The 18,475-nt window shown below is 41.3% G+C and overlaps 1 protein-coding gene across 2 annotated transcripts in view; it reads left to right on the top strand.

Moving 5' to 3' along the window:
* Positions 1-500: 500 nt before the first annotated feature.
* LOC140309986 (single-stranded DNA-binding protein 2) overlaps positions 501-18,475 on the top strand; it is a 56,013-nt gene continuing 38,038 nt past the window's right edge. Inside the window, exon 1 of one of the 2 annotated variants that reach the window (XM_072388079.1) lies at positions 501-863. In XM_072388079.1, the coding sequence (XP_072244180.1) occupies positions 808-863 (56 nt within the window). In that variant the 5' untranslated portion in view covers positions 501-807. The remainder of the gene's footprint in view (positions 864-18,475) is intronic. The other variant, XM_072388080.1, reaches the window with a different exon arrangement.

Below are 18,475 nucleotides of genomic sequence, written 5' to 3'. Positions count from 1 at the left end.
ACACTGCATTCATGTGACATTGAGGCATCACCAGATTTCCCAAACATTTCCTCTTGGTCAAGGAGCAACTGCACTGTAGCGGTGCTTGGAAGACTTACAGTGGACACATCTGCTCACCCTCTCTGTGCATGTCGGTTGTGTTGTTTACAGGACCTCAGTAATGGCTTGCCTGTTCCCAACATGCTCCACTCCCCACATGTTTGGATGTCACAACACCTATGTAAATGAACACTGATGGAGATGTAGCTGCGTTGTTTGCGCAGTATGTTGTGTGTGTGCGTGTGTGTGTGAGAGAGAGAGACAGAGAGAGAGAGTGTGTGAGTTGGTAGAGGGTGTGATTGTCAGTAGAGAGAACAGCCAAAGCCAGTTGTTTAAAATCCTCCTTGGACGGTTTCAAATCCCCCCACTGCACTCAGAGAGGAGAATAAGAGGGAGGGGACTGCAGATGTGTGTTTCTGTGTGTTTGTGAGTATATTTGTGTGTGGGTCCGTCGACAGGAGAACCTCTCCAATCAGGGAAGGGATGAGAGAAGGATTGACTGACAGACTGACTTCAGATAGACAGACTGGGAAAGCAGAAGAAAAGCCAGATAGAGAGAACCAGAGAGGAGAGGAGGTGGAGTTTCCACGAGGCAGGCGTGGTCTCGCAGCTGTCACTCACTGGTGGTTGCCATAGCGAGAGGGCGGTTCTGAACAGCGGGGCATCCAATGGGAGACGACGCTGCTTGTGTCACCATGGTGACGGGGCTGTGCCCAAGGAGGTTGTGATGGGTTGACAGGTGCGTGACAATCGGAGCTCTCTGCAAGCATGTACGCCAAAGGCAAGAGTAGCAACGTGCCGTCCGACAGCCAAGCCAGAGAAAAGTAAGTTTTATTTATGGGGGAGGAAGCTGCGGCTGTGAGGGAAGTTCACGAGCAGCCGGGGGCAGTCGCACACAGAGCTGCGGCAGGGGAGGGCACAAAGCGATACACTCAGCGGCATGGAGCTCTCTGCTCAGCGCTCTGCAAGGCTTGGAAAGTTGACTGCTTCATTTATTTAAAAAAAGATAAGACATTTTACTGGCGGGGTTTAGATGTCCGTAAAGCGAAAAGGTTCGACTTATTTGACGGTTTCAGTTTCAGGAGTTTAATTTAACGTTGGTTTGTTTTTTTATTTTTTATTTTGCCAGTAAAATCCTCCTCTTGTAATGTATTGGTATTTGTCAGCTTGTTTGTTTTGTCGACTGTAAATCCCGAACATGTCACCTGAAACAGTCATCAGCAGTTTCGCATTGGTTGACGCGAGACCCTCAGTTTCGTAACAAATGAGCAGTTTTGTGAACATGCAGAGGGAAACTACGCGTTCGTATCTTTCGGCAAAACAAAGTCCGCGCATTTGTCTGCTCCAGAGCCGCGGTGTTTTTTTTTTTAGGTGGCGCTTTTCTGGGAGACGGTCTTGCGCGAAATCCACGAGTCCCGCTACAGTGGATGAGATTTATGGCAGCAGACAGTCATCTTGTCACCATCTTTTTTTTTTAACGAGATGAGAACCGTCGATCCGAGTATTTTAGAAAGAGTTGGATCGCAATTTGCGTTTTAAACGTCAGCTTGAAATAATCAGCGGGTTTAATGCTTGTCATGGCTGCGCTGTGTGTAATGAATGAACCTGATAACAAGAGTTTGACCCAGGAATGGAAGTCATGAGGCGGTTCTGTATCAGATAAACGGTACTATATAGACAGACCTCAAGGTGAACATGTCAGTGACAAGTAAATATAGGTTAGATATGGGTCCAGCTTAAAAGATAGCACAATGCACATCGCCTGTGAAATTTGACACGTTGACTCTTTGGTGCTAGTTTTCAGCACTATATTTCTGTTGTGATGCTTTGGATAAAGAAACTCTGTCCCAAAGCCTGCTGCACAGAGAGTAAGATTCCAGCTTACTGTAAAAGGACCAGAGGCTGTATCACAATATGTTAAAGTTGGTCTATGTTAATGGCACAACAAAGAAAAGTTACATGGCAGAAAATGTATTGTGAGGTGAGAGGATTTATATTATTAACAAGAATTCAGTAGTCTCACAGCCTGACAGGGGGGAAGTGCACCTTTACCGTAAAGTCTGGTGGTACAGCAGTAGATGCTTGAGCAGGCTTTCTCTGTGCTGGGTTTTCTTCTTTAGTATCCTTTGGGCTCTGCACAGAATCCTCAGCTCCTGGATATTGCTGTTGTTCAGTGTATAGGTAGTTATGCTGTTCTGAGCAGTTAGAATCACCTGCTGCAGAGCCCATGTGTCTAGAGATGTATATACGTTATATATGTTTTGGATTTTTTCAATAGGAAGCTCTATATGATACCTCTGCTGAACCTAACAAGAATCTAATGTCTCAGAAGTTTAGCTTTAAGTTTCCTCAGAGATATACTGTATTTTTGACCACACACACAAATGGAGACACACAACTCCGATCGGGACATGACGAGATTACTCTAGTGGTGTTGAAATGATGTATTTGTAGGATGCAATCAATAAATAAGGGTGATGGAGGAGGTCAGCAGTTCCTTGATATCAAGACCATGTGAGTAAAAGCAACAGTGGCTGTGTCCCAGATGTTATGTAAGACCCTAATTCAAGGGTGTGGTCAGGATAGGCACTATACCAACATCTGGTCACATTTGCCTCGACACTGCCACTAACAGACATCCTCACATTGTATCTTGCAGATATGTAGCATTCATTTCTGAGCATGTGCACAGCCAGCACTTCTCAAAGATGCTGCAACCATGTATATCTCTCACCTTTAGAAGTACAGTTATTTCTGAGCTTTCTCAATCAGGGTGAGGTGAAAAGGACTGATTTCCAGGAGCTTAAAACAACTTACCTGCTCAATCGCGGCGCCACTTACATAGACAGGGATGTTTATCTTTCTCGTCTTATCCATATAATTCACCAAATCAAAAATCAGCTTTTTTGGATTCGTTGCTGTTTGGCAGCAGGTTGTTCTCTGAACATCGGCTACAACATCATTGATTTCCTCCTGGTATGAAGCCTCTTCGCTGCTTGTAATCCGACCAATGATTGTGGTGTTGTTGGCAAACTTCACGATGGAGTTTTCTTTATGTCAGGGGATCGGATCTTAAGTGTACAGGTAAACAGAGGGAGCTGAGCACACTGCCCCCAGGGGCTCAACAAAGCAACAGAATGATGGAAGTGGGACTGTAAGTACGAGCTGTCTGAAGTCATTTTGTAAGGAAGTCAGATATTCAATTGTGGAGTGTGACACACAAGCCCAGAAAGCTTAATATGCCTTCTTCAGCGGGTCTTGAGCATTACTTTCTGGGCAAGAATAGTCAGTGAACAGAGTTCATGAATTTGGAGCACGTGTTTATAATGGTATACCATCACTGTGACTGGAGCAGACTACAGAGAGACTCCAGAGGGAGAGTGTAATAGTATGGCAGCTATAGGAAGATAAGCTTGTCTTTTTCTGTTCTTGTCACCTGTTTGAATAGTGTAAGGTAATTTGTCAAAGGGAGATGTCCATAAAAGACAGGATAGATCACATCTCTCCACTCACAGCTACAGACACTCATTTGTTGTGTCTTTTGAATCCAGTTCACTCATGTTTGTCAACAGTGTGAGTGAGTGTTCATCTCCTTCCCAAGAGCCCCATTCTTTATTCTGAATCAATATGAAAAGGACTGAACAGTGGGGCTCTGCTCTATTTCTGCCTTATCGCATACACTGACTGAAGCAGAGATAGAGAGGTTGCTCCAGGCCAGAAAGATACTCCGCATGAACACTTTTGCATCCATCTGTGTGTGTGTGTGTGTGTGTGTTTCTGCTTGTAAGCATAAGCTTGTAAGACGCAGCGGATTCTTGTTCTGCAGAAGTTGCCCTTGATGGTTTCGGGTCTTCTGTCATGAGGTGCCGTTTCAGGCGTTTGAACATCTGTAAGCGCCGTCATCAAAGGAAACTTTGATCACAAAATATGGAAGCATTGTCTTTCATAAGTGTAAAAGCTTAAAATGCAACAATACGACGTTGAGATGATGAGATACTGACTTAAAGCTTTATCCTAATATATACACATGTATTTTCTTCTTTTTTTTTATTGTGGTTACTGTTTTAAATCCACACGTACAAGAGATGTTAGTATCTGACGGTGGAGAAATGTGAAATCTTTCCAGCAAACTTTAGAACTTCTCTGTTAAACTGTTTAGCTTAGACTCGCTGTAGCGGTTCACACAGTTATCTGTGCTCACATTTCACTTTAAGAGTGATGATTTTTGGGGGCGTTACTGCCAAAGCCAAAACAGGAGAAAGGAATGGGTAAAACAAAAAAAATAACGCTTTCGATTAAAAGACAGGTTTAAGTTTTGTTGCCTCTTAACAAGCAGCCTTGTTTATCAGTGGTGTGTATCAGAGGAGCAGAGCCGGCCCGGCGCTGCTGAGCCTTCGGTTGCTTCTCATTTCTGCAGCGCGGCAGGGGATCAGAGAGCAGGAGAGATGGAGGGCAACAGCAGACTGAGCGAAAGAAGGAGGAGTGGAGGGAGCAAGACTGAGGGAATTTGCTGGACCATTAGTTTACAGTGTTGTAGTATTGACCTCGGAATGGACCCCTGCACACACAGGCCTCTGGCATCTGGCCCATGCAGATGTGGAGGAGCTCTCGATGCAACTGACCTCGATGGATCTATGTTCACTGGTTTGTGTCTGTGTGCTAAACATCAGATTTTTGTGGTGTGTCTCAGTCACAGATACTTATTTTTTGCTTTCTGCATGCAGCAATTTGTAATAAAACACAGATTAGTGAATGTTTATCTGGTGGTTTTGCAGACTGTTAAACTGGGGATAAAATGTTACAGATTGTGATATAAATAATATATATATATAAATATATGTACGACTGGCACCAGGAGGATCAGAAAACGTAGTACATCTTGAAAAAGCTTTCATATTTGATGCCGTGTAAAGGTTTACATTTTCATCAGGCACAAGCTGCCAGAGAGCGAAGAAAAGGATAGCCTCGTTGTTCATCCCCTAAGAAATCCCAGAGACACTTCAGTTCTGTGTGTCCATGCTGTAAAGTAGGATCCAGTGAATACACATTTCAGTTAACACAAATGTCATACATAGACAATAAAACTATTGTCTGTGACAACTTACCATTCTCTCAGCAGTATGATAAATCCAAAAGGTTGTTATGGATATTGTGAATAATGTTGTGTCTTGCAGGAAGAATACATTAAATTTGCAGCAAAGTATATATATATATATATATATATATATATGTATAGAATAATGTTATAGGAAGAAAAAAAAACGGGTAGTTCAGCCAGTTCACAGGCTGTTTTTCAGTTGTTTTTCCACATCCAGAGAGCCACTACAGAGCTAAGCAATTGCATCACTTGAAATATGTCTGTTGTTTGAACCCCCCTTTTAGTGTGATCTAAATATCTGTAAAGGGTCTCAATGGATGGAGACACTTTATCTATGCAGGTCACAGTATTTTTCTCATTTTACCTTCAAGCAGATGTCCCAATTTCAATGGTCTAGTTTGTAAATGCTCGTAAACATCAGTAGGTGTTTGTTAATGCTCTTAGCAACGCCTAATGGTGTTTCCTAACGCTTAACAGCATTTATGAACAGCCCTGCCGGATGGATTTACGCACCTTGTTTTGAGAATGATCTATAGGTGCCTGCTGGTTACATCAAAACATCTGAAAATGTTTACAACTGAATGTGGTTTATAAATTCAGTTACAAGAGCAATTGGGAATGTCGCTCGATGCTGCACATCAGGCAGCGTTCACAAGCACAACTGGCAATATTAAAACATTAAACAGTAGGAAAATGAATAGAACACTCACTTCATGTTCTTGCACTGCTGCTTCGACTTCACATCCATGTTGAAACTCAGTTTTTGTTGCTCTCACTTGGATCAAGCAGAATTCCCTAACTCTGGATTTTGAAACATTTTGTTCTACATAATCCCACTACTTGCCCCTGATATAAACGGTCCATCATTTCTAACCGTGGATGCTGCTATAGCATCATTTTCTTTTTCACAACTTCACCCAATATCATCAAAATAGTTAAATGTGCTGAGACTGTTGCAAACGGAGGAGTTGGAGCTGCTTTGCTAGACTAAATATGTGATAGCACCATTTCTTAATTACCTCACTAATAATTTTGTGCATTCATTTCTGTATTTAAAAGAAGAAAAAAAAATCCAGAAACTGCATATTGGGCATTGTTTAGGCCCGTACTTTAATTGTTCTCTAGACTCTGGTGTCAAAGCTTTGAAAAATGCATTTAAAATAAACTCAGTAGAGAAATAGATGTTGCAGTGCAAGTCACAAACTGAGAGAAAAATAATTTGTCCTTCGTATTTTTTTATAACATCAGTGTTTTGAGATTAAATTTTGATGTCCAAATGTGTGCAGCACACATCGGCGTGTCTGTTAGAATTTTGAAGTATATGAGTCAGTTTTTAGCACTGAGATAGCAGCACTGCACAGGTCACTTTTCCCCCGCTGTACCTGTGCTTTGGTCTGCACTTGATTTTGATTGGAAGTGACAGTACACGACCACTGACTGTGTACTGCAGTTGTTCAACCAGTGTAGGTTTCAGTCACTGGCAGTCAGAGGACACATTCCACATAGTTCTGGGATTGTGGTCCTGAGTGAATAGCATTGCTGCACATAGTGCACATTCCTTTTCCCTCTTTTCTCTGTGTGGGTCATGAATCGTGGAACAAACTCTACCTAAGAGGCACATACATTGCCTTTAATTCTTCACTTCTCTCCAATTTTACCCCACATTTTTTGTTTTTCATTTTTGTCCACCTTTCACTAGAAAATACTTCATTTAAAGATATAGCGTATTCGCGATTCACAGTTGTAGCTATAGTATAACTACAATAAGTGTTACTTTGCTCTTTCTGGAGTTCAGTTACCAGCAGTTGAAATCGGTGCAGACTGAAGCATTGCTGGTCCTGTAAAAATCCTCATTCCATACGCAGCTACCTCTGAACTGAGACACCCCAGAATCCTGCCAGAGTGCTGCCAGTGCAGCATTGCGTAGACCAGGGCAAAGCAGTGCATGCTGGGAGTGCTCATCTGACAGAAGCAATTCAGGCTGCTGCTCTGGCTCTGACAATGAGTTGCATTACAGGGGAACTTCAATAAAAATATAGCCGTATCTCAATCCCCGCACACACACACATACATGCACACACATGGTCAACTGTACAGGCAGTCTAATCATGTCTGTGCCAGTTTCCACCTGATAAATGTAATTAATGAGGTTTCTTTGTTTGTTTACCACACTTCAGTGTACTTGAAGGGAAGGCAAGTTTATTTGTAGAGCACAATTCGTACACAAGGCAATTCAAAGTGCTTTACAGCTGCATAAAATCACAAGAAGGCAAATAAAATCATTCCAAAAAACTATCATTAATTAGTTCAATTAAAAGTGTGCAGATAAAATACTTTCAGTTGTCATATGCACAGCTTAATATAACTGTTTTCAGCCTGGATTTAAACATTGTCAGAGTTGAAGCCTGTCTCACATCTTCTTGAAGACTGTTCCAGATTTTAGGAGCATAAACCTGAAAAGCAGCCTTGCCTTGTTTAGTCCTGACTCTGGGCACCAGCAGGAGACCCCTTGCTGAGGTTCTCAGAGTCCGAGTTGGTTCATATGCCTCTAATATGTCAGAGATGTACTTTGACGCTACACCATGAAGAGACTTGTACACGAGCAGAGTTGTTTTAAAGTCTATTCTCTGAGCGACAGGAAGTGCAGTGCAGAGACCTTAGCACTGGACTAATATGGTCATCTTTCCTGGTTCTAGTCAGGACTCGAGCAGCAGCATTGTGGATATACCGCAGCTGTTACAGCCCGCTTAGAGAGCCTCGTGAGCAGGCCATTACAGTAGCCTACCCTGCTGAAGACAAACCCATGGATTAGTCTTTTTAAGTCTGGTTTAGACACTATTCCTTTGATTCTGGCAATGTTTTTTAGATGGTAGAAAGCTGCTGATGTTATTGATTTAATGTGGCTGTTAAAGTTAATGTCTGAGTTCAATATTGCCCCTAGATTTCTAACTTGATTATTAAGTTTTAGAGAGAGAGTCTTAAGGTGACTGATAACACTTTCTCTTTGTTTCTGTGGGCCACAGACGATGATTTCAGTTTTGTCTGAGTTTAGCTGGAGAAAATTGTTTTGCATCCACACACTGATCTGTTTGATGCAGTGACACAATGTATCTACAGGCCCGTGTTCTCCTGCCGTCAATGACACATAGATGTGAGTGTCATCTGCATAGTTGCATAGTTGCATATAGCTGCGTATTAGCTGGTCTAATGAAAGATTGAACAACAGGGGTCCCAGGACTGACCCCTGGGGAACCCCACAGGTCAACTGGTCTGAGACACAGCAATTTCAACAAAATATTTCCTGTCCTCTTGATAGGACTTGAACCAGTTTAAAGCACTACCAGAGATTCTCACCAAGACTTGAACATAGGAAATGTGTCCAGAGGGTAAAAATATGTTTCTGGTCACCTTGGCAGGTAAAATTAGAGCTTAAGCGTGGAAAGTGAGCATTGACCTAACTGACTGGTGGGGCAAATTTTACATTTTGACAGTTGGGAGCCTGAAATGGTTGGCATTGTGTCATAACTGCATTCTACACATATGTAAGTGGCCACACATAGTTGTGCAGGCAGAAAGTGTTGGTAAACACTTTATTGATGCAGTGTGAAAAATCCACAAAATAGCTCATGCTTGAACTGCCATGAAATGTTTGAGGTTTGAGTTGTAGTAGATGGTGAAAAAAATGAATTTCTTGGGGCTCTGTTCTGAGTAGCTTTTAGCTTTAGCTTGCCCATCAGGAAACTGCTCTCTGACTGCTGCCTACTGCTGGTAAGACTCTGGCTGCTTGTAAGTAGTCCCTTTAAGTCCAGCGTGACCCATACGTAAGAGCCAGGGCCTAAAGCTGCTCCCCTCTGTTTGACTCCACATTGAACAATGAAAGTTTGTGATGATGTATGTATCTTATATATCTGTATTCAGTCCTTGTTGGTTTGGGTCAAAAGAGAACATACTGCATGTGTTAAGTGTTTAATCCCATCTGAGCTGTCTGCTCATGGCAGTTTCCCCATATGTTTTATCCCGCAAAATCAGCCTCCATCTGTCCGTCATGCTGCCTGTGTAAATGCGAACTACAACATCCAGCGATCATTACACTGCTAATAGCCTCTTCAGCTCTCATGGGAAACTTGTGAACAACGGTGAGAACACTGAGTATTGTCACCACTCTCTATTGTTGTCTTTCACCACCACCGATGGTCAGTGAAAGATATGAATCTGAAACTGCTGCCAGTCTCTGTAATCCTCACAGTGTTACAGATTAGCATCAGACTGAGATTACAAGAAAACCAGAGAGGAAAATGAGCTCTGGTATGTTTTTCTCCTCTTTTTGGGTTTGCAGAGATGCCTTCAAACAGAAGTGATGACAATCTGTGATGACAGTCTGACAAGGCTCTGATAGAAAACACTTTTTAACCTGCTGAACACACAGAGGCTGTTAAAAGTCCTCTTTTATCTGCTGGCATCCCTCCTAGTCTCTCTGTTATCCCCACTGCTAGAGATGTAACTTGCCATGGAGCTGCTATCAAAGTGTGGGCCTTTTATTGAGCTGTATGAGGCAGATGGAGACGACTTCTGATCGACTCAGGCAAAAAAATAGGGTGACAATCAACAAACAGCAGTCTTTTTAAGATACCCTCGCAGGATGCCTTTTGGTCCTTAAGAAGAATCAATTTGACAAAAGGCCTCCGTTGACATCAGATAGCATGTGGGAGCACAGCCTCATGAGAGTGTTTTTGTCGCTTCCCTCAAATGGCAGAGTGTATGGATGAGTGAATTTATCACCCGGTGCTGGAACCTTAGGACCCAATTGGGGTCCCTAAATGCTCCTACGTGAATTAGAAACACACCTATCTTTTTTCCTCTTTTTCTACTTCCTCTGTTCTTTTCCCTGCTCCCTTTCTTTTTTTCGGTGCCATGGTGTCAGCGTATCAAGTTTATCTTTGGGATTAAGATACCGACATTTGGGGAGCGAAAGGTTCAGAGCAGTGCACTGTGGATGAGGTTGAGGGCATTTCATATTATGCTTTGCTGACCATGAGTAGAAACTACTATCCATGCTAGCAGGCTTTGTTCATGTTAGTGGTAGCTCTTGTGGTTTTGTCAGGAAGTTTTTTTTGTTGCTCCTCGTGACACCAGGCATGCTTCACTTTGCTCTAAAACCGCAGCACAGTTAGGGATGATCTCCCTCAAAGCGCTTCCTGTAACCTGAGATGTCTTGCCAAAAGTGAATGCTTTTGGTGAACATGCAGCTTCAGTTAAACTGTCAGATGTCCATTTGAGCAGTTTTGTTTGTCAGTAAAAAGGATTCATTTAACATCCTCCCTTTTTTAACATCCCCAGCGCAGCATTTTGCTGTCTTGTCAACGTTTTATGTTCAACAGTGTTTCTGTTGCGTCAGTCACATTTGCCACTGCTCTATGCGTCTAACTTACATTGTTATTGTAAATGCGTTAGTTGAACTACACATCCTGCTGCGCCCCAAACCCGCCCTCTCCCTGCCTGGAGAGTATATTGGAGGTTGATTGGAGTCCTCTCTGCTGATACTCCTACATCATTGATATGCAAGCTGCGTCGCACAGATGCTAGCGCAAGGTTAAGCATGCGTGACGGCCAGGCTTAGGAGCTGCTTCAGACACTCTCTATCTGTATCCTTCTCTCCACTTCTCACCTTCCAAGCACGCATTTTTTCCTTTACCTTCTCTGTACATCATCCTTACTTCCTCTGTGTCTTGCTCCCGCTTGTCCCCAGTCTGTGAAGTCAAGCCACAGAGTTGCTCACTTTAAATCACAGTCTTTATATGAGAGGTTATCTTTCCACGTTTACCTATAACATCCACGGTCACACTTTCTCCTCTATGAATCTAAGGCAGTATATTCTCAAGCTGAAGATTTAGCTTGCCCACATGAATTATTTCTTGAAATGGGTAATAATTTACTGATACTTCCTCAGTAGTCCACATCTAGGTCTCGATACACTCGCATTCTTCCTTAAACTGTTTCAGATTGCAGGTATCTGAATCAGTTTTTTTTTCCCAATTTCACCTCACAGCTTTGTTGTTCAAAACTGTCAAGAACTGTTAGAGTCCCTCAGTTAGAAATTCTAATACAATAAGAATAGAGCAGTGCAGTTTTCCTGGTTGGCTCTTTGTCCCTCTGTTTTTGTAGAAGTTGTTGTTTGATTGTGGAATGCTGTATAGTGAGAGCTGAACAATAGTGCACTACTGGACAGTCTGTGGAGCTGGCAGGAGAGGAGTGTCCCACTCTGTCCTATTATCCTGCATACCACTGTGTGACTGACCAGGAAATGGCAACTTTACTCCGTGTCAGAATAAACACTTTTACACAGCGACAACAGCAGTTATGAAATAGTTGCCTGAACGCAGAACAACAGAACATTACCCTCAGCAAGCTTTCAAGCGGCTAGGACTGAGGGGAAAGATGAACCTCCCTCGAAGGACTATATAACTTTAAGGACTTTTTCTCCGGTTGCTTTCACAGGAACACTCTAATGATGTAACAGCCAGGGGTGAAATGACTCCATTACGTATACAGTAGTTGGCCTAATAAACCCTGAAGTTCACCATCAGACGACTCCTTTTTTGTCTAATTTTTTTAAGGTTTAGAACTGTTGTTTTTACGGGCAACTGACCAAAGGTAACAAGATCAGTCCACATCTTTGTGATAAATACGATACATTAGGAAGTGTAATGTTTTCTTTTTTCAAGTACATTTCCTATTGACCAATAAAGGTTTTTGACACTGGAGTTGGAAATTACTCTCAGTAATCCTCCAGTCAAAGGGGCTTTAATGCGACTTATTTCCTTAATCTTCACATTCACGTTTCCAGTTTTACAAATTAATTTTATCTGGTTATCTGCTGTTTTTTATTATAACCTAAATACATTCATTCATCGCAATCATACGTTACGCTAGAGAATTATCTATGCTCTCTTAAATCACAGATATGGATCAAATGTCTCTTTCTGTTGTGCACAATTTGTACAACTTGCGTGTATGTAGATGCAATAATATTTCTGTCAGAGATGAATATTGACCAAATGTGTGAGCTGCATTTTCTTCGGTTTTTGTGTAGGCCTATTAAGTATTAAGCTATGAAAGGGCCTCATAAATGCACACGCCCTGGTCTCCGGGCCTTTGACCTTCAGTAATGATGTAAAATGTAAAATATTTGAGAAGATGCGAGTACAAAAGAAGCCTCAGACTCACATGCAATACTTTTAAAGTTGTGGTGGATGACAAAAAACAGAAAAAGATCGTGTGGCTATTGAGACAAAAAGACAACAACAACTCGCTTCCTCTAAAGTGGTCATACAGTGCGATAACGCATCCATTATTTTCCTGGTCCTGAAGGACAAAATAACTGAAAGCGTGTTTAAACTGAATTGATTTAGATTGTGTTTAATCCACACGCTAAGGAAGCAAGTTAAAAATAAAAAAGATAATCATACGGTAGTCTCTTATAGGAATGAGTGTTAGAAATCTATTATTGAGAAGTATTGTGTTTTATTCCAACATGTTTTGACTTGTTTGTCTACCATCACTTTAAAGTTGATATAAACTGAGTGTAGCCCATTCATGTCCTCAGCTTCATATAGCATGCGTCGCTGTAGATTTTGGGTCACATTCGTTACAGCTCGAAGTGAAACTCAACTTAAAATAAAAAATACTCTTGAAAGATAAACAATAATTACCATGTATGGTCGCTAAGCGTTGCCATTTTAGTTTTCTCTGTAAACAGCAGTTTAATTTTCTGGGTTTTATGGCTGTATCACATTGAAGATTTACTGTAATAGCTTGTAGAGAAATCTGAACAAGGAAAACACTCCTAAAAATCATTGGTGTTCTTTCATCTGTGAAATTAAACAAACTCCCCACAAGAGGTGACTCAATCTGAACAAATCAAAGCCAATGACATGGAACTCAAATTAAGAAAATGATAGATTTGTTTTTATGTGATCCATCCACTCTGCATAATCTGCAAACAAATCGCAGTTGCAGTTATACAGTCAGATGTTACAGTGTTGGCTGAAGCAGGTGTGTAAATGATGGATTTTTTTTAGGGAAATAACTGCAATTTTGCTCAGATTGTTGGTGAACCACAAACTTAACCATCGCTGCCTCTCGTTTCTCAGTTTCTCCTTCTCTCAGATAAGCTGGCATTTCCTGTTATCTCAGCCCTGGGCATTGTTGTCTGCTTTTTGAGACGGTAAACTCTCTGCACTGCTGACAGGACAAGAGCTATTTCACTTTGTCTGATTGGGTCTGTATGAGGCGGGAGGGAGGGATAGAGGGGGTGCTTCCTTTTTAATGCATTGTCTGTTCAAGTCTTAATTGCAGCTGCTCTAATTTGACTCAGTGTGCAAGTCGGAGAGCATATCCTGCCAGAACCTCCACCAATATTTTCCCTGAAACAAAGTGCTGAATTGAATCCTTTAGTTTAATTTGACTACAGCCATTCAGCGAGGCTTTGGACTGTAACAGAAAAAGCAAATAAAAGCACAATTGCTGGATCTTGTTATAAGAACTTACAGTAGAATGGATCTATAAGAGGAAAAAAAGATGAAGCAGATCTATTTAGTCAATTGACCAGACATTACTTTTCCCCAGCTCTAAAGAACGAACATTTACTGCTTTTTGTTTAGTCTGTAAACAGTAAAAAAATTGTCTCAGTTTTGTTTTTATGGAATAGCTGGCAAAAAAGGCTTGCAAATGAATGTATGGCATGAATAACCATAAGAAACTGCCCTAAAATTCTTTCACCCAAGACAGGTTTTCAAATTCATGAAGGAAACTTTTTTGTCACAACTATTTCGACTTCTATCACTTTAACTAGCATTTTTCTCTTCATTTTAAATGATAGTTAATTAACTGTAACTGAAAAATCCCCTCTTAATCATTAATTAGTGTACCAGTGTTTGCTTGCATGGGTGATGATAAAGTTTTAATCGTTACAAATAATCCAATTTTATAAACATTTCCCAATCCTGATCCTCAGCCCCTCGATGCCCAGCATGCTTTACTTGTTTTGCTGTTCCAACACACCACATTCAGCTCATAAGCTCTTCCTCAAGCTGCGCAGAAGACTGCTAATGACTGTCATCTGAACAGGGAAATGTGTCAAACATGCAGCGAATAGGAGGACCAGAAAAAAATGCTTAATCACATGGTATGAATCAGAGTATTCCTGTACCAGCTGATCAAACTTGCTCTTGTGTCTCTACCCAGAGTGTCAAAGATGGTCTTCGTTGCCATGACGGCCACAGCAATATTAGATAGCAACAGAAAATACATGACATGCAGGTATTTGCAGTTTGACAGTGGTTTGAGTCACGTGACTTTCACCACTGAAGACTCTGAAGAAGAGGTTCAACTTGAAGGTTCAAGTTTATTTTTACTTAATCCTTCTGGCTGCAAATCGACACTTATACATGTGATGATTCGGAAGTAAGACCGGGCTGTCTGAACAAAGCTCTTCAGGCCACATTTTCTCATAATAATTTCTGACCTTCAACGCGTGACGAGAAAAAACTAAATTTTACTTTATAGATTATCAGTTTACTTTGCGTCCTGTTAAACCTGTGCGCTGCTGCTTGCATACACAACTAAGTGAATTTGTAATGGTGTTGGGGTGTAGCCTTTTAAGACGCAGCATGCTCAGCGATCACAGCACAGGGTGGAGGTTTTCTGCTACAGTTGGACTTGTGGTCACAGTATCTTGATAAGTTGGCTGCTGTCAGTTTTTGTCCTGTGCAGTGGCTCGAGTTATGTAAATGTACTTTATTTGTTACTTTATATATTATTAGCATTATTATTATATTTATTTATTACTTTATACTTTATTTTGAGTTGTAATGGAGCTGATCATTGTTGTGCATCATAGTGCAATGTGAATAAAACCAGCAGAAATTAGAAAAACTTAGGTAAAAATGTATTGGATGTTATAATAATAATAATAATAATTATTATTATTATTATTATATTTGAAACTTCAGTTTCTTGGCATCTTTAAAAGAAGTTCAAACTTAAACTCTGTTATTATAACGTTTGAGTTTCAAGAATTTGTTTTGCATTATTTTTTTCTTCACATAATATAAGACTGTCCTAAGGGCAGGAGTCGGAGGAGAGATGATTCAAGGATCTCGAGTTAATGAAAGGTAAACACAAGGTCCACACGGACCGCTGAAGAATGCTCTTCCTTTCCACCAGGATATGAGCTTCATTCTTTTGACTTGTACTTTTAAACATGACATTTCACCTTTGGCAAATTCTTCTCTTCACTGATGGAACCTTTCACTAGAAGCCACTTCACATTATTCTGTGGTACACGTCTTCAGAAAGAAAAAGAGGGTGTTCTGAGGTCCCAGCATCACCGTCCTCATGTGCAGCCTCCTGTGTAAGGTCATAGAGATTTTTCTTAAGTTGCTGGTGAAGCTCTCACAGTGTCGAGTTTGCCACCTTCATTCACCCAAGCCATTCTTAACCAGCGTAGGCCGTACTGCTCTTTGCCAAGCTGGTATAAGAGCATTCGGGCCTGTCACCCAGCCAGAGCGCCACTCAGAGCATCACTATGTGTAGTGGAAGAGGGATAAAGGCTATGACAAACATTTGCTCAGCAAATCAGCATGTGAGACCATCTCTGACGAGCCAAAGCAGGGAACAAGAGCAGATAAAACACAGTTTATTTAAGAACGAGTGTCTCTCCTTGGGCTGTTTCCATGTTGGATTATGACACGTGTTTTGTTAATCTTCAAAGCTGTGGTGAACTTTTCACTGCTTCCCTCTGCTCTCGATACGCACCAAACCAGCAAATGAAGTCAGAGAACAGTCAGCATCAGAGAGAGTTTACTTTAAATGAATACCTCTCATTCAAGTGCTTTGTCTTTAGAAGAAGCCATTAGAGGGATCCCAGGGGGAGACCATGAAAGGATAATGGAGAATATAGATTTAACTTTTGACCATCAGCAAAAATGCCAATTAGAAGTGCATCAGTGAGTAGGCAGCGATATAGCCACAGTGCACTGCCAGTTTGTGATTAATTTCAGGCATGTATTTGACTATTTAGCAAGATAATGCACAAAATGAAAAAGTCATTGGAGACATCGAGCCATGTTTCCATGTTCTTTTAGAAACCTGTGGAAATAGATGGATCGTTTGATCGTGATCATACAATCATCTTTTACTGTCCTTTATGTGCGACACACACATAAAGGTGTTTATAATTTTCGTTTTTCGTTGTGCTCGCAGGCTGCTGCATCATTCTTCTCCTGCTTCATCCTGTTCTGCTCTCATAGCTCTTTTCATTAATCATTCACTCTCCCCATCTCTCGTTCTCTTTCCCTCTGCTTCTCTCTCATAGGTCTCTTTCCTCCTCTCCTATCTCTATCTCTATTCTTTTTTTTTTTTGGTTTTTCATTTACTTGTTTGTTTACTGGTAAACTACCAAACCTTTTCCGTCTATCAGCACTATGGTGTGTATCACTGCCTCTGCCCTGTGTCTCTCTTTTGGATTTCTTACTTTTTTGAAATTGTGAGGTTTTTCTCGTCATACTCCCCTGTCGGAGTGTTCTGTTTAAAGAGTTGCGCAAGAGCTGACAGAATAGCTCAAAGTGAGCACACGGCATCCTGTAAGCAGCTAACAGAAATTTTAAAAAGATCACATGTTCTTAAATTCTTCTTCTGCAGATTCATTAAAACTAAACCTTTGCCTCGTGAAAATGCATCAGGAATTTGTGTACTGGATCCTGGTTTTCAGTATTAAGTGATTTGGTTATGATCATGTACCTTTTTCAGACGTGGTCTGTGCATAAATGGCCCTGTTTTGAAGATGTGTCTCTCTCTATAATGTTTTTTTTTTTTTTTTTTACCTCTGTTGTTTTCCTGAACCACTGCATATAAGATGAATTATTCAGCATTATAATGGGTCTATATTTGTCGTTGTTTATCTTGCCTCAGTGCCCCCACCACCCTCATTGCTGGCCCACCATCTCACTTCCAGCTTTCACTTGTCTGTTCATCTGTCTGGCAGGGCTGCTTTACTCACAGAGGATACTCCACTTCAATGAATGAATGAAGTGAAGTCATTTAGCATGGCTCTTAATGGCACATAAAGCCCCACTGCTAGGCTTGATTAATCAGGGAAAGTGTTTGGCTGTGACACACAGGGCTGTCCTCAGCAGGGATGGCAGCTTGATCTCTGTGCTCTCTTTTTTTACGGCGGGGTCCCTCTTTGTTCTCAACGTAGTTGTCAGGAGCCTGAGCTGCCAATGCTTGTGGAGGCTTGATTGGAGAGTGAGAGATCGCTTGGCCTCCCTGTAGACCGTGCATGATAATGATGATGATCCTTCCTGGGAGTCAAAAACAGGTGTCAGTGATTGGTGCTACTCTTGTGACCTGCAGCTGAGTGGTGTTGTGTGATATCACTTAGGAGCCTTCAGTCAGTTAGCATGGACACAAACAAAAGGTAGTAAAGCACTGTAAACAACTGGGTTTACTTCTTTATAGTTCAAGAGGTTCAGCCTCTTCAAAGGAGCAGGCATAATGTTGAATACTCCACTGTTTAGTTCTTTTTAAAAGCCAATCTGTCTTTAGAATTTTACATTTATTTATTATTATAAGCCTGGCTGCAATGATGGCTATCTCTAAACAAACTGATGCATGTAGTTAACTGTATTTCATCTTTACATGCCCCAGTTTGGTAAAGATTTCGCTGCCTTTGTGCTTGTAGTTACTGCCATTGTCAGTGTCTGTACTGCATCAGTCACACATGCTGAAAATCATGTGCCATAGCAAAGAGAAAAGCAAGAAAAATCTTGATTGAAATTGACAAACACGCTGTGGGGTTGTAATTGTTGATGGACACTACATCAGCTTTAACAAAGCGAGAGTTCACTGTAGGTATCCTTTCTGTTCAGGTTGTATTGCTGTTTCATCTGTTGGGAATGTGTCGCAGTCATTTTATATGTCTTTATTGTTATCGCTCACACAGGAGTCGTTACTTTCACTTAGAAAATAGATGGAAGTGCAGTGCGTATGGCGAGGCATGCCATGTGTGTAACTTTCATTTAATTGTTTCTATATGTTACAAGCAAAATGTGTGATCATTTGTTCTTTCTGTTTGAGAGTAATAGAGATGGGGTCGGGTTTAGTCTAGCTGCTCTTGTTTCAGGGTTCTGTGTTAATTTGCAGAAGGAGGTCACAGCAGGGTGCTTGGCTAACTCGGATGTCGCTCAGTGAGAGTCCTCTACATTAGAATATGAAAGTTTACAGAACTCACGAGTATTCGTCTTGAGGCTCATCTGATATCACCTCCATCCTACGTGC

This window comes from Leuresthes tenuis, unplaced genomic scaffold, assembly GCF_036924035.1.
Source record: "Leuresthes tenuis unplaced genomic scaffold, fLeuTen1.0.hap1 SCAF_6, whole genome shotgun sequence".
Taxonomy (NCBI): Eukaryota; Metazoa; Chordata; class Actinopteri; order Atheriniformes; family Atherinopsidae; genus Leuresthes; species Leuresthes tenuis.
This window is presented reverse-complemented; position numbering and strand designations above follow the sequence as displayed.